Source organism: Lipophrys pholis (assembly GCF_963383615.2).
Source record: "Lipophrys pholis genome assembly, chromosome: 4".
In the NCBI taxonomy this organism is placed as follows: Eukaryota; Metazoa; Chordata; class Actinopteri; order Blenniiformes; family Blenniidae; genus Lipophrys; species Lipophrys pholis.
In genome coordinates, this window is record NC_137637.1 from 33,071,795 (window position 1) to 33,083,937 (window position 12,143).

The window sequence follows — 12,143 nt, forward strand, 5'->3', positions numbered from 1 at the left end:
CCCCATTACAATTACAAGAGATTAGGAAATAAAAAGTCGTGTTATAGTTTTACCTTCTGGTTATTAGTAATTTAAAATCATAATTCCATAGCATAAGTTTTTGAGAAAGATTCACAGACAGAAAATACATGTCCATGACCTCCAGATTTCCACTAAGACATTTTTTACAAAATAATACTGCGCAAAGAAAAAAAAATACACAGCCTCTCTAGGGAATACAGCAAGCACTAAGTGAGACTTTCATATGTATATTTCATAAATCCATGTTGGTATTCATGTACGGCACGGGCGATCCATGAATGGACGTCGTGCAGCTCGTGCGCGCGCTCTGCGCTCTGCGCCTTTAAATCTGCGCTCCTCCCTCTCCTCAATGACATGCCCGCAGCGCCTCTTTAACGCGTCCAGTGGAAATGACAAACCAGAGGCGCTCCGCGGGCCAGCATGTCCAATAAACACAACAATCACGGGGCTGTTGCATCTGCGGCTCGTCACTGACTCCTCGCCGGATCTCCGGGGCCCGCGTCGCAGCGCGCCACAAACTTGGGAGCGCGTCTCGCCGAATGGACGTCGATGGACTGGCGTGAAAGCAGCACTTCTTCTTCTTTTTCTTCTTCTTCTGTGGGGCTGAAGGAAGGAGGAACAGAGAGTTCTGCATGTTCAAGTTTCCTGCTCCGGGCAGAGGGGCTTCGCTGCGTGCGCGTTGGATGTGTGGAAGTGTGCGTCGGGTGCGCAGGAACAGCGGCGGCGGAGGTGCTGCTGGAGGCGGAGGAGGAGGTGGAGGTGGTGATGGTGGAGGAGGTGGTGGTGGTGGCCGCAGGAAGGGAAGTTTAGCGCCGTGATTTTTAAAAAATTTTTTGTCGGGGGACTCTATTCTGTTTCATGTCACAGCAGGGGACAGGTGGATTAAGGTTTCCCTGATGAGAATTAATCACCCGTGGGGAGGCTCCGCGATCGTGACTATGATGATGATGTCGAGTAAGAGTGTGGAGTGGCTGCAGGAGGAGCTGGAGTCCGGGGCCAGCTCCCTGCTCCTGCTGGACTGCAGACCCCATGAGCTGTACGAGTCATCGCACATCGAGTCGGCCATCAACCTGGCCATCCCGGGCCTCATGCTCCGGAGGCTGAAGAAGGGAAACCTCCCCATCCGCTCCATCATCCCCAACAACGAGGACAAGGAGAAATTCGTCAAGCGCTGCAAGACGGACGTGGTGGTCCTGTACGACGAATCGACCCCCGAGCGGCAGGAGTCCGGGTCCGGGCTGGGCAGCTCCGTGCTGGGGCTGCTCCTGCACAAGCTCCGGGACGACGGCTGCAAGGCGTTTTATCTGGAGGGTGAGATCACACGTTCCACTGCCACTCTTCTCGTCCACAGCCTCTAAACCCGACTGATTTAAACAAACTATTTGGACGTGATCTGCCACTGGTTTGTTATCTCTGCCCGCGATTCCGTTAGTTTTAATGAATCCTGATCTTTTACTCGAGTCACAAATGTCACGTCACTCCTGTTAGAAGCCCATGAAACATGAATACCTCAATAAAGTGCGGGCAGGGGTAATTAGGGGTCACCGAGTGGCGCCACCTCTAATAAATCCAGCTGTTATCATCTGGCCACTAAACTTTGTTATTTATCCACAGAAAATCCCAGCAGTTTTGGCTGTAATATCAGATACGGTGTAGTCGATAGGTAACTAATGTCCGAGGATGATGATTTATTATGTTAGTGCGCATAAATCACAAGAAAATCAGAATTAAGCCACTTAAGCCTGCTTTGTTTCACACACACCAGAGCTGGGTTTAATGCATGTTTTCAATTAAAATGGCCCCGCCATGTTATGTTCCTTCAAGAAAATACTGGCAGTTTTTTGTTGTTTGTTTGTTGTTGGTTTTTTTTTTCATGAATGAACCGGAAAACTGGGAGACGACGCGCGCGGATTAATCATCCAGCTCGGGAATAAAAACGCAATTTCTCTTCATAGCTGGCGCACATGCGTACATGTTAGATGCCGGCGGTGGCAAAATGCTGGTTTTGTTTGGTATTTCCGTGATAAGAACGTTTGACGGGAGTCAGAAGCGGAGCCGCCATTCACAAAAAGTCCGCTGCGCTGCGCGCTGCTGTGGCGGAGCGGCGCGCAGCGCTGCGCAGCTCCTGTCCGGATCCTCCGCAGGGCGCAGCTTTTCTCAATGGACCACATCTGTCCAGCTCGTGTTCCTGCTCGTGCCTGCGTGAAAATCACATCACCGTGCTGTTATCTGTCTCACCAGCATGTGACGTGACGGCTCCCATTAAGGAAAACATCACATCTTCTCCAAAAGTCATTATTTTCTTGCGTAATTTCCAAACGTCGACCGATTGCGTAATGATTGAATACTAGTCATTGTGTTAATTGATCATTACATGAAGTAATCTATGGCAAAGGCGGATTTTATTCTCACATGAATGTTAACAATAAATTAGTAGCTAATGTTCCTAAAAATGCAAACAGCAATACATAAAGTATTTGTAGGGTTAATTAGAGGTCACGTGCGGCCACCTCAAATAAATCCTGCTGTTGTCATCTGTCCACTAATATAACAGTTTTTTCCTACTTCAGCGACCAACATTTGAACAAAAAACTGTTAAATTAACGTGATTTTTAACTGATACTCATTGCGTAATCACATAAAATCACCTGTTGTGTATTAATTCATCCCTGTATGAGGTTAATCTGCTAATAATGAGCTTATATGTGTCTGAAAATGGAAAGATAAATAATGTATTGGTCGATGCAATGAGAGGTCACAATGTGAGCTCTTATCAGTTCACCAAACTTTGTTGTGAACAGTTTTGCAACCGTAAACATATATGATGATAATATACTACTTATTTTGGTATTCAGATTCCCTACAAAGTACAAATGTCTTTGTAAAAGTCATAAAGTAATTAAATTTGCTAATCCTCTGCTACGACTCTGCCAGGATTAATAATATGTGAATAAAACATGACATATTAATACATTAGTATGTGCGCAGGGGTAACTAGGGGTCGCAGTGCAGCCGCCTCACATAAATCCAGCTGTTATCATCTGTCCAGTAAAGTTTGTTAAAGCAGGTAAAACATTTTCACATTATTTCCAACCACAAGACATTTCATAATTATCTTATTGTACTCATTATGGATTCATATGTCAAGGTAAATGTGCAAATTAAAATGCTTTAAAAGGGATTCTACATCTGTCTGGGTAATAGTTGTGTAAAACATTGAGGTACAGTCGACTTATAATCCTCCATTCTAACACGTTCCAACACTTGTATTGCTTTGTGTTTTTTCTAAAATATTTTGCAACAGTATGAATGACACAATCCTAAAGGTTATTTTCTTGGCGTTTATGTTTTTTTAATCAGGCAGTGTTGACATTTAGCTGCCATTTTGTAGATGTCACAGAGCTACACCCCTCGCCACGGCAGATGGTGTCTGTGTACAAGTCTCATTTCTATTCCAAACTCTGTAATAATCTTCTCGGCTTCTTCCAAACGCTGAATAACTTTTGGAGGACCTTGTCATATGTGGAACGGTGGTGTAGTGGTTAGCGCTGCTGCCTCACCGTGAGAATATTTGAGTATGGCTCTTCATCTAAAGTGCTAAATGTGGGTTGTTTTTTTTTTGGTGTTTTCCAGGGGGTTTTAACAAGTTCCAGTCGGAGTACCCCGAGCACTGCGAGACCAACCTGGACTGCTCGTGTCCCAGCAGCTCCCCGCCGACCTCCGTCCTCGGCCTCGGGGGACTCCGCATCAGCTCCGACTGCTCAGACGGGGAGTCGGACCGCGAGCCGGGCAGCGCCACCGAGTCGGAGGGCAGCCCGCTCCCCAACAACCAGCCGGCGTTCCCCGTCCAGATCCTGCCGTACCTCTACCTGGGCTGTGCCAAAGACTCCACCAACCTGGACGTGCTCAGCAAGTACAACATCAAGTACATCCTGAACGTGACGCCCAACCTGCCCAACATGTTCGAGCACGAGGGAGACTTCAAGTACAAACAGATTCCCATCTCCGACCACTGGAGCCAGAACCTCTCGCAGTTTTTCCCAGAGGCCATTTCGTTCATTGGTGAGTGGGATCACTAGGTCACTTGCGGGGGACGGAATATTTCTGTGGGGGGTGGGGGGGGGGAGGAGGGGGGGGGGGGGGGGGGGAGGGGAGGACTTACTAGTAATGCCTGGGCTCCACCTCCATGTAGACGATGGAAGCGCTCCTGTGCATGTGAACTATGGAACGTAGTAAATAGTTCTTCTGCACATGCAAGAGTAGATGGACAATAAGAACAATGGCGTCCTCCGTCGTGTCTTGACTCCCAGTCCATATTCTCCCGGGACTTGGTAGTTTTCTAGTTGACAGTCGCTGTAATAACAATCCGACTTTGCCGTAAGAGTATCGGGGAATCCTCATTGCTAATGTTCAGAGCGTATTGTTCTCTGCTCTCATGTGTCTTTGGTTTCATTACAAATACTAACAACAGCACCCACTAGTGGCCCTACATGGAATTAGATCGTTTCCTGCCGTTTCTGTGCAGAAGGACAGTGTTTTTGACAGCTCATGTCCTTGTATAAGGCAAATGCGGTGAAAGAGGTTTCTTCTCTGTGTACGTGCGCTGCGTGGCGACGTTTCAGACAGTCAGTGAGAATGCGAGATCTTTAAACCTCGGCGTTCCTCTGTGACTGATGAAACAGGAATTCACAGCCCTTGTTTTGACCGAGACATGGGAACAGATCCTCTGAGAACATCAGCTCGTCCGCTCTTAAGTGTTTTTTTTACCCCGTCATTCCGGTCGTTCCTCCTGACTTCATTCCCCGAGAATGAGTGAATTCCCTCTCCGGTGACTCCTTGCCAGAGTCTTCATGTAAACCACACGGACCAGCGATATTTCTCCTTTTTGTTGAGAGTAGCGATTCTGCCTAGGTGGGAGGAAGTGTGACAAACGCCAGAGCCAGAGGTCGTGGCAGATCTGGGTCACGCCGATGTTAAATGGAGCTGGCCGTAGTGTGTGGGGGATTACATCACTCGGGGGTAATTATGGGTAAAGGAGATGCAGATGTGCCGCTGAAAGTTGCAAAATCCTTAAATAACTGAAAGTCGCCACTCCAGCGTGTGCAGAGGCCGCGATTCGATTTTCTCTGGCACTTTAACAGCTTGATAAGCGGAGGATTGTTGCAGTGCGATGTGTTGGAAGTGATGTAACGCCGCTCGCTCGGCCTGCAGGTCTGCTCACCGCCGGTTCCTCCTGTGAATTCTGAGCCTGATCCGACTCTCCTGACGAGGGTTTCCTGCCCTTCTTTTTGTATTGTGGAAAGTGAGCACACATCACATATAAATTTAATTTGGCAGCCTGGGCTGGTGAGCCAACTGACCCCAATCCTACAACAAGAGAGAGAGAGAGGAAGAGGGAGGAGGGGATGAAAGAGAGGGAGACAAGAAAGGAAGGAAAGAAGCACTTAACTCCGGCTCTAATGGCCTGTCGGGATGCAAGTGCAAAGACTGGAAACTGATAGGTGGATGAATGTAGCTGGTTAATAATGTAAAATGTTTTGGGGTTTTTTGAAGGTTTTTTTCTGCCGTTGCAGAGCTAGAAAGCAGAATGACACTCAACTTTCTCCTGTCATTGAGAAAAAGGTCATTCCAGTTTAAAAAACAAGATCATGTGGAGGCTTTTCAGAAAGAAAACGTCTTGATTTTTAAAATACTTTGAGCTGATTCGTCTCCGTGTGATTGATTTTTAGTGAAAACCTGCAGCTTTTACTGAATGTAATTATCGGCTATGATGAAACATGTGCGGGTTTGATCGTAATTCAGTTTCTTAACGGTCTAGAAAATAAGAAATTCAGAAAGAAAAGCTCATTTACACATTTGAGAGACTCAATGCACTGAATACAAGTTCAATAGATTCATGCATCAAAACTGATACGACAGACGTTATCAGGTTAGAGCACATTTATTACAGGTTATTATGGAACATTATGACACTAAATAGTCGATTAGTATAAAATAGCTGCAGCGCAAACTGACTAAAAGATTCCAGCTTAGTATTTGACCACATGTGATTATACTTCGAATTTGTGACATTTAACATTTGCTTTTTTTAATTTATTTAAAATTTCTGTTGGTCACTATTTCACTAAACTCCTGTGGTCCCGACGGGGGAACGCCTCATTAATCCTGCGCTCAGTCGCCCGACAGCAGCGCACACCAAGTCCCACTGTGAGAAACATTCGCTGCGGAACCTTTCTCACAGATAAGAGTGGTTTTCTGCATCACTTGACATTCTCCTCCATTACGGCGACTTTCAATGATACTCCAAATACGCCGCGATTGATTTCCTAACAGTACGCTTGACGATTCCAGTCATTTGAAATCTATTATACTTCAGAACGGCGGCATTAACGGCACCTTAGCAACCGGCTTATGAAGCCGATTAGCACTCGCAATGAATCACCTGGAATTAAATTGGATTTTAAATGAATCTGACTCCAGAGATTCAATTCATACATTTGCATATAAATGTTGGTCAAAATGTCAATTTGAAGTGATTTTTTTTTTTTTTCTCCCTTTGGTTCATTCATGATTTGAGACCAAATAATACCAAGCAAGAATAATTATCCTCAAAATTTTATTAAATTGAGACTGTGGTCACTTTCTTATACCTTTTGCACTGCTTTAACTCTCACTGGCAGCAGAAAGGACATCTAATCTAATCTAATCTGATCTAATCTAATCTAATCTAATCTAATCTGATCTGATCTGATCTGATCTGATCTGATCTGATCTGATCTAATCTAATCTGATCTGATCTGATCTGATCTGATCTGATCTGATCTGATCTGATCTGATCTGATCTGATCTAATCTAATCTAATCTAATCTAATCTAATCTAATCTGATCTGATCTGATCTGATCTGATCTGATCTGATCTGATCTGATCTGATCTGATCTGATCTGATCTGATCTAATCGTGTACCTTTGGCTTGATTAACACATTTTGGTGGTGCACAATAGAAAGAATTGGATTAATGTGGTTAAAAGTCATTAAAAAATGAATTAAGCACATGACATGTACAGTGATGTGAACAAAGTATTTCTACTGGCAGGATAAAGTAACTCAGGCTAAATCAGGAGTGTCAACAACCTTTTAGTTTAGTTCATCTTAACTGAGCCGGACTGGTAAAATAGTGCCATGATAAACTTTACATTTATCCTTTAAAGTTTTTCTTTGTTGAGTAATATGTGATGAAAATGTCTATATTTCTACAAAATCAATCGATTTCTGCCAAAAATGTCACTGCCAATTTCAACATAAAGCCAATTTAAATGAAAGCTTCTGGTACAAAATACAGTGAAATGTCAAAGAAAAGAAAAAAAACCTCCTAAAACTGTTGCATCCTTCATGTTTTTACAAACTCACTTTGAGCAACGGCGAAGCTTTCAAGCCAATTCCATGCCGATGTTGGAGTGCGGCGCTGGATAGGCCGAGAAGTGAATTCAGTTTGCATGCTTGGTTCTGTTCACGTTTCCAGATGGACGTAGTGTTTCTATCCCCAGTGACTAACAACTGTTCCCCCCCCCCCCCCCCCCCCCCCCCCCCCCCCCCCAGACGAGGCGCGCTCACAGAAGTGCGGCATCCTGGTGCACTGCCTGGCCGGCATCAGCCGCTCGGTCACCGTCACCGTGGCCTACCTGATGCAGAAGCTCAACCTGTCGCTCAACGACGCCTACGACTTCGTCAAGCGGAAAAAGTCCAACATCTCCCCGAACTTCAACTTCATGGGCCAGCTGCTGGACTTTGAGCGGACGCTGGGCCTCAACAGCCCCTGCGACAACCACTCCGCCTCGCCCACGCACGACCAGCTCTTCTTCACCACCCCGACCAATCACAACGTGTTTCAGCTGGACACGCTGGAGTCCACATGAGATTCACGGCTTGAGAGCGAAAGGGAGGGTCGCGGTTAACGAACGGCTGCGCCGGTGGAGAGCGGCCAGCTTTTAATGAATGTTTCGGCCTCCCGAGGCTCGTCGGCGGAGAGCCCGGCCGCGGGGCGGCCGCGAAGCGACGGCAGGGTCGCAGAAGCCACGGTAAAGAGGACGGGGAGATTTCTGTTTTCTTCTTTCTTTCTTTCTTTTTTTTTTCCTTTTCTTTTTTGCAACCCAGAGACGGGTGAACTGTGTGTTTACGTTCTCCTCAGCATTGATTTACATTGAGGGAAGGAATAAACCCTGGTCGGCCTGTCTGGCGACGCCAGAACAAGGGAGCGAGGGACCGACGGCTCGCAGCGTCGTACAAAGACAGGAACGCCGGAAAATGTGCGGCGCCGGCTTTAGGAGACGACGGCGTCCTCTCTGTCTTTCTGTCTCGGCTCCTCCAGCCGAGCCGACTGGTGCCAAGTGGAGAATCTGGGATTTACTCGTAGGAAATCTCGCTCTACTGAATGTAGAGTTTTTCAAAACCAAGGAATTTACACACACACACACACACACACACATCAACAAAGTATGTACGTTTGTACTGTATGTATGTCAACGTACATTGCAGAAGATGTATGGGCAGTCCTTAACGAATTCAGTATGTCTTTATGCATTTTTGTATATTTTTATGTACATTTACGCACAGATCTAAACCTTATATAAATATATACGCATAGAAATCTTCTCTTTATCCAAAACAACAAAGTAATCCAATAATGGCTTAAGAGATTGTAAAACTAAAGAAGGGGAATGGGTGTGGAGGTAGTTGTCTGTTTTAGTTTTTGTTTTCTACTTGGTTTGTGTTTTCCTCCAGGTCTGTAATGACCTAATGCAGTTTGCACAGTGGTGCAGCCATTGACTCGCTGGCACTTGGAGCCCGTCGCTGGAAGCAGGCGGATAAAGAGACATTCAGAGCGGAGGAGGCCAGTCCCAGGCTGCGACGAGTCCTGACAGCTGCACGCTGCAGTGGGGAGGGAGACGGAACCGGGGGTGGGTGGGTGGGTGGGGGGGGGGGGGGGGGGGGGGTCGCTTGGTTCCCCATTCCCGGTTCCGTCTTCCTTCCCGTTTGTGACGTAGCGGCCACCGTTTCCACCAGCTCCTCTCGTGTGTTCCACTGCAGTTAGAACCTAAACTCGGCACTTCCTCGCTCGTCGTGGTGTGAGTGAGTGAACAAATGAACGAATGTTTTTTTTTTTTTATTGTACTCGTACAAGGAGAGAACGTGAGGGTGACTCTTCGGGGCAGCTTATCTTAGTAGCCACGTGCTAACAGGAACCTCAGCCTTCTGAAAAACCGACAGCTCGCCGGCTCGCGGTTCGGTTTGCGTTCACTTTTTCTGACAAAGACACTTGAAAAGCCGAAGAGGCGACGCCGCGTCCTGCACACCCGGACGAGCGTCTGGGAAACTGTCACTGGAAATGTCGAGCGCCCTCTGCAGCGTCACGATACTTGGAAGAAATCGCAACACGGATCGTTTCACACAGTCGTTTTTTTTTTTACGTGATTGCGGCGATACGTGCTGGGACTGGCCTCAACTTATACAACCTGCACTTACCGAACGCCAAACGGGGCTTCGTGTCCCTGAACTGCAGCGGTGGAAACAGAAGGTCTCCAAATCACCCATCTCATCAAAGAAAGCTTTGTCGGAGTCCGTTCACCCTTAAGCCTTGGGTATATTATACGAAAGTTATATTAAATACAAATGAATATATATGGACAGATATTTATATGATAGTCAATAGTGAACAGAGCTATATTGTTTTGTATACCCTGAGCATGCTGTGGTGCCGTACGCTCTCTTAACAGTAGACGTAACCACGGGCTGGATGTTGCTTTAAACCGGAGGAAAGACAAAACAAACGAGGACCGTTTTTTTAACTGCTGTTGCCGCTGCGGTGGCGCACAGCGTGTGGCCGAGGCGTTTTCTGAGACAGCGTCCACATCTGTAGCACTTATACCAAAAAGAGATTTGATACGCTTTAAAAAAAAAAAAAAGAAGAATCATCTGGAAGACAAACGAGGAAAAACCCCCAGCGGCGGGTTTAAGAGGGTTTTTTTTTTTTTCTTCTGCCAATTAGAGAAGCGGACGCATCGGGCCTGGTGGGAAAACAAACAGCTTCATCTTCTTCCTCTTTGCACAGGCATATTGAGAATCGCGCGTCCGCGGGACGTAATGAATACAAACCATCTGCTCGCCAGGTCGTATAATCCTGAAATCGACACCTCAGAGTTGACACGCGACGCCAGTTCCACGTTTCAGACACGATAAAAGATCACACACACACAAAAAAAATAAAAAAAACCTCTGAACATTGCACTGCAGAATTAAAAAGACCGACGGACTTTATAGCCGGATGCCAGAAAAGGTGTTTTCAAGGTGAGGCGGAGACAAACGAGCGTCGAGCTCCAGGTGGTGTTTTCTCAGGGCCAGGTGTGAGCGGGGATATTTTTAACTCCACAGTGACACCGGCGTGAAGACGCTGAGGCAGCTGCTGGAAGGAAACACGAGTTCCCCTGTCAGATATTTCAGAGACGTGGAGGTCGAGATGTCAGTTACACATAAAATGAATCCGCCATTGAAACTCAGCAGATCTTTCATTTCCACAGATTACAGTTCAGATACAGTCTTTTTTTTTTTTTTTTTTGCCCAAGAATTAAACACATAAGGCCGAAATATTTACTTTTTCGTTTTAAAAAGTTCTAAGTTTCATAGTTAATTAAATTACAGGAGAGTTTTCCATTGTATTCTAATTGATTAGATCACACGGGGTCAAACATAAGGCCTTTGGGCCAAAACCAAAATAGTGAAAATTCCAAAGAAATATTGATAAAAAAATTTTTTTAAAAGTTCTTAAGAGTAGTGGACCGAACATCACTGAGATCAGAGCTGAGATATCAGTGATGGTGTCAGTAAAGATAGCAAACGAGCATTAGCCTCAAAGTCATGCTGTCAGGGTGAGTTTGCAAAAACACCCAGAATGCAACAGCTGTAGGAGAAGCTTTTATTTTTTTTAATATTTCACTGCATTTTGTACCCGAAGGTTTCATTAGAATTGGCTTTATGTTGAGATTGTAGTACATTTTTTTGTCAGTGGTTGTTCGGGTTTCATCACGTATACTCCGCACGACAACAATAGAAAAGTTTAAATTTCAAGGTTATTATGGCGCCGGTTCACTGGTGTGTATGAGGAAGCCGTAAGTCATATATGTGGTTATACGAACAACAAAATGCTTAAAAAAAAATGCAACAGCATGTATTTGTGGCTCTTCTTAATTCCTGCAGTGCACATCTGTCACTTCGCATTCACCATCGCAGATCTGGTACAAACCTGGCGTCGAGCGAAGAAAATTAAAAAAACCTTTTGAATGGCATCAAACAAATCCACTCATGTAAGTGTTGTTTTGCACGAGGCCCCGTGTTCCCTGCCAGAACTTCTGGCCTTGGAAGCAGAGATATGGACGAGGTCTGAACAGAAACAAAGAAGCGGGTTTTGGAGGGCACAGCAGTAGGATCTGATGAGCGTTGGGTTTTTTTTTAGCTGGCCTTATATAATCTTTCTAACTTGTTTCTAATGCTGACTGTTCAATACTCTTTGTATCTCAACTTTAGGGAAGAAAAAACAACAACAACATTGTGTGTGTGGGGGGGAAAATAAAAGTTTGTTTATCTGTTATTTGAATAAGAAGTCGGTGACGACGGACAGCGAGCTGCCGCCTCACCGTCAACGGGTCACACGAGGTCGTCTTTGTTACTCTGCAATATATCAAAACACCTTTTCTGCAGTATTTTGTAGATCGAAGACCTCAGAGTTTTTAAATTCTTCTTCTCTTTTTTTGTACTGTACTGTATTATTATACAAGATCCAGCTCCATTATGGCTTAAGGACTAAAATAACATTTCACCTGGGGTGTCCCAAAACGTAGGGCCAGACACACACACACACACACACACACACACACACACACACACACACACACACACACACACACACACACACACACACACACACACACACACACACACACACACACACACACACACACACACACACACACACACACACACACCCGGAGCTGTGGTTCAGCATGCCAGTTATATAGACAATTCCACCACCCGGCTTAAATAATTACAAAGTATTTTTTTCCATCTTGTTTTG

General features: G+C 45.5%; 1 protein-coding gene across 1 annotated transcript; it reads left to right on the forward strand.

The window, feature by feature from the left end:
• The first annotated feature begins 399 nt into the window (after positions 1–399).
• Positions 400–8,663, forward strand: dusp7 (dual specificity phosphatase 7). Its single transcript, XM_080460890.1, has 3 exons — positions 400–1,332; positions 3,655–4,083; positions 7,619–8,663. Exons 1-3 carry the CDS (start codon positions 918–920, stop codon positions 7,933–7,935), a joined length of 1,161 nt encoding a protein of 386 aa, XP_080317016.1. The 5' UTR covers positions 400–917; the 3' UTR covers positions 7,936–8,663.
• Positions 8,664–12,143: the final 3,480 nt, after the last annotated feature.

What these genes read in the sequence shown, in the direction of transcription:
- dusp7 (XM_080460890.1), top strand. Translation starts at nt 918, where the DNA reads ATGAGAATTAATCACCCGTGGGGAGGCTCCGCGATCGTGACTATGATG. An exon ending in CAAGGCGTTTTATCTGGAGG is followed by an intron (nt 1,333 to 3,654) that starts GTGAGATCACAC and finishes GGTGTTTTCCAG; the next exon opens with GGGGTTTTAACAAGTTCCAG. An exon ending in AGAGGCCATTTCGTTCATTG is followed by an intron (nt 4,084 to 7,618) that starts GTGAGTGGGATC and finishes CCCCCCCCCCAG; the next exon opens with ACGAGGCGCGCTCACAGAAG.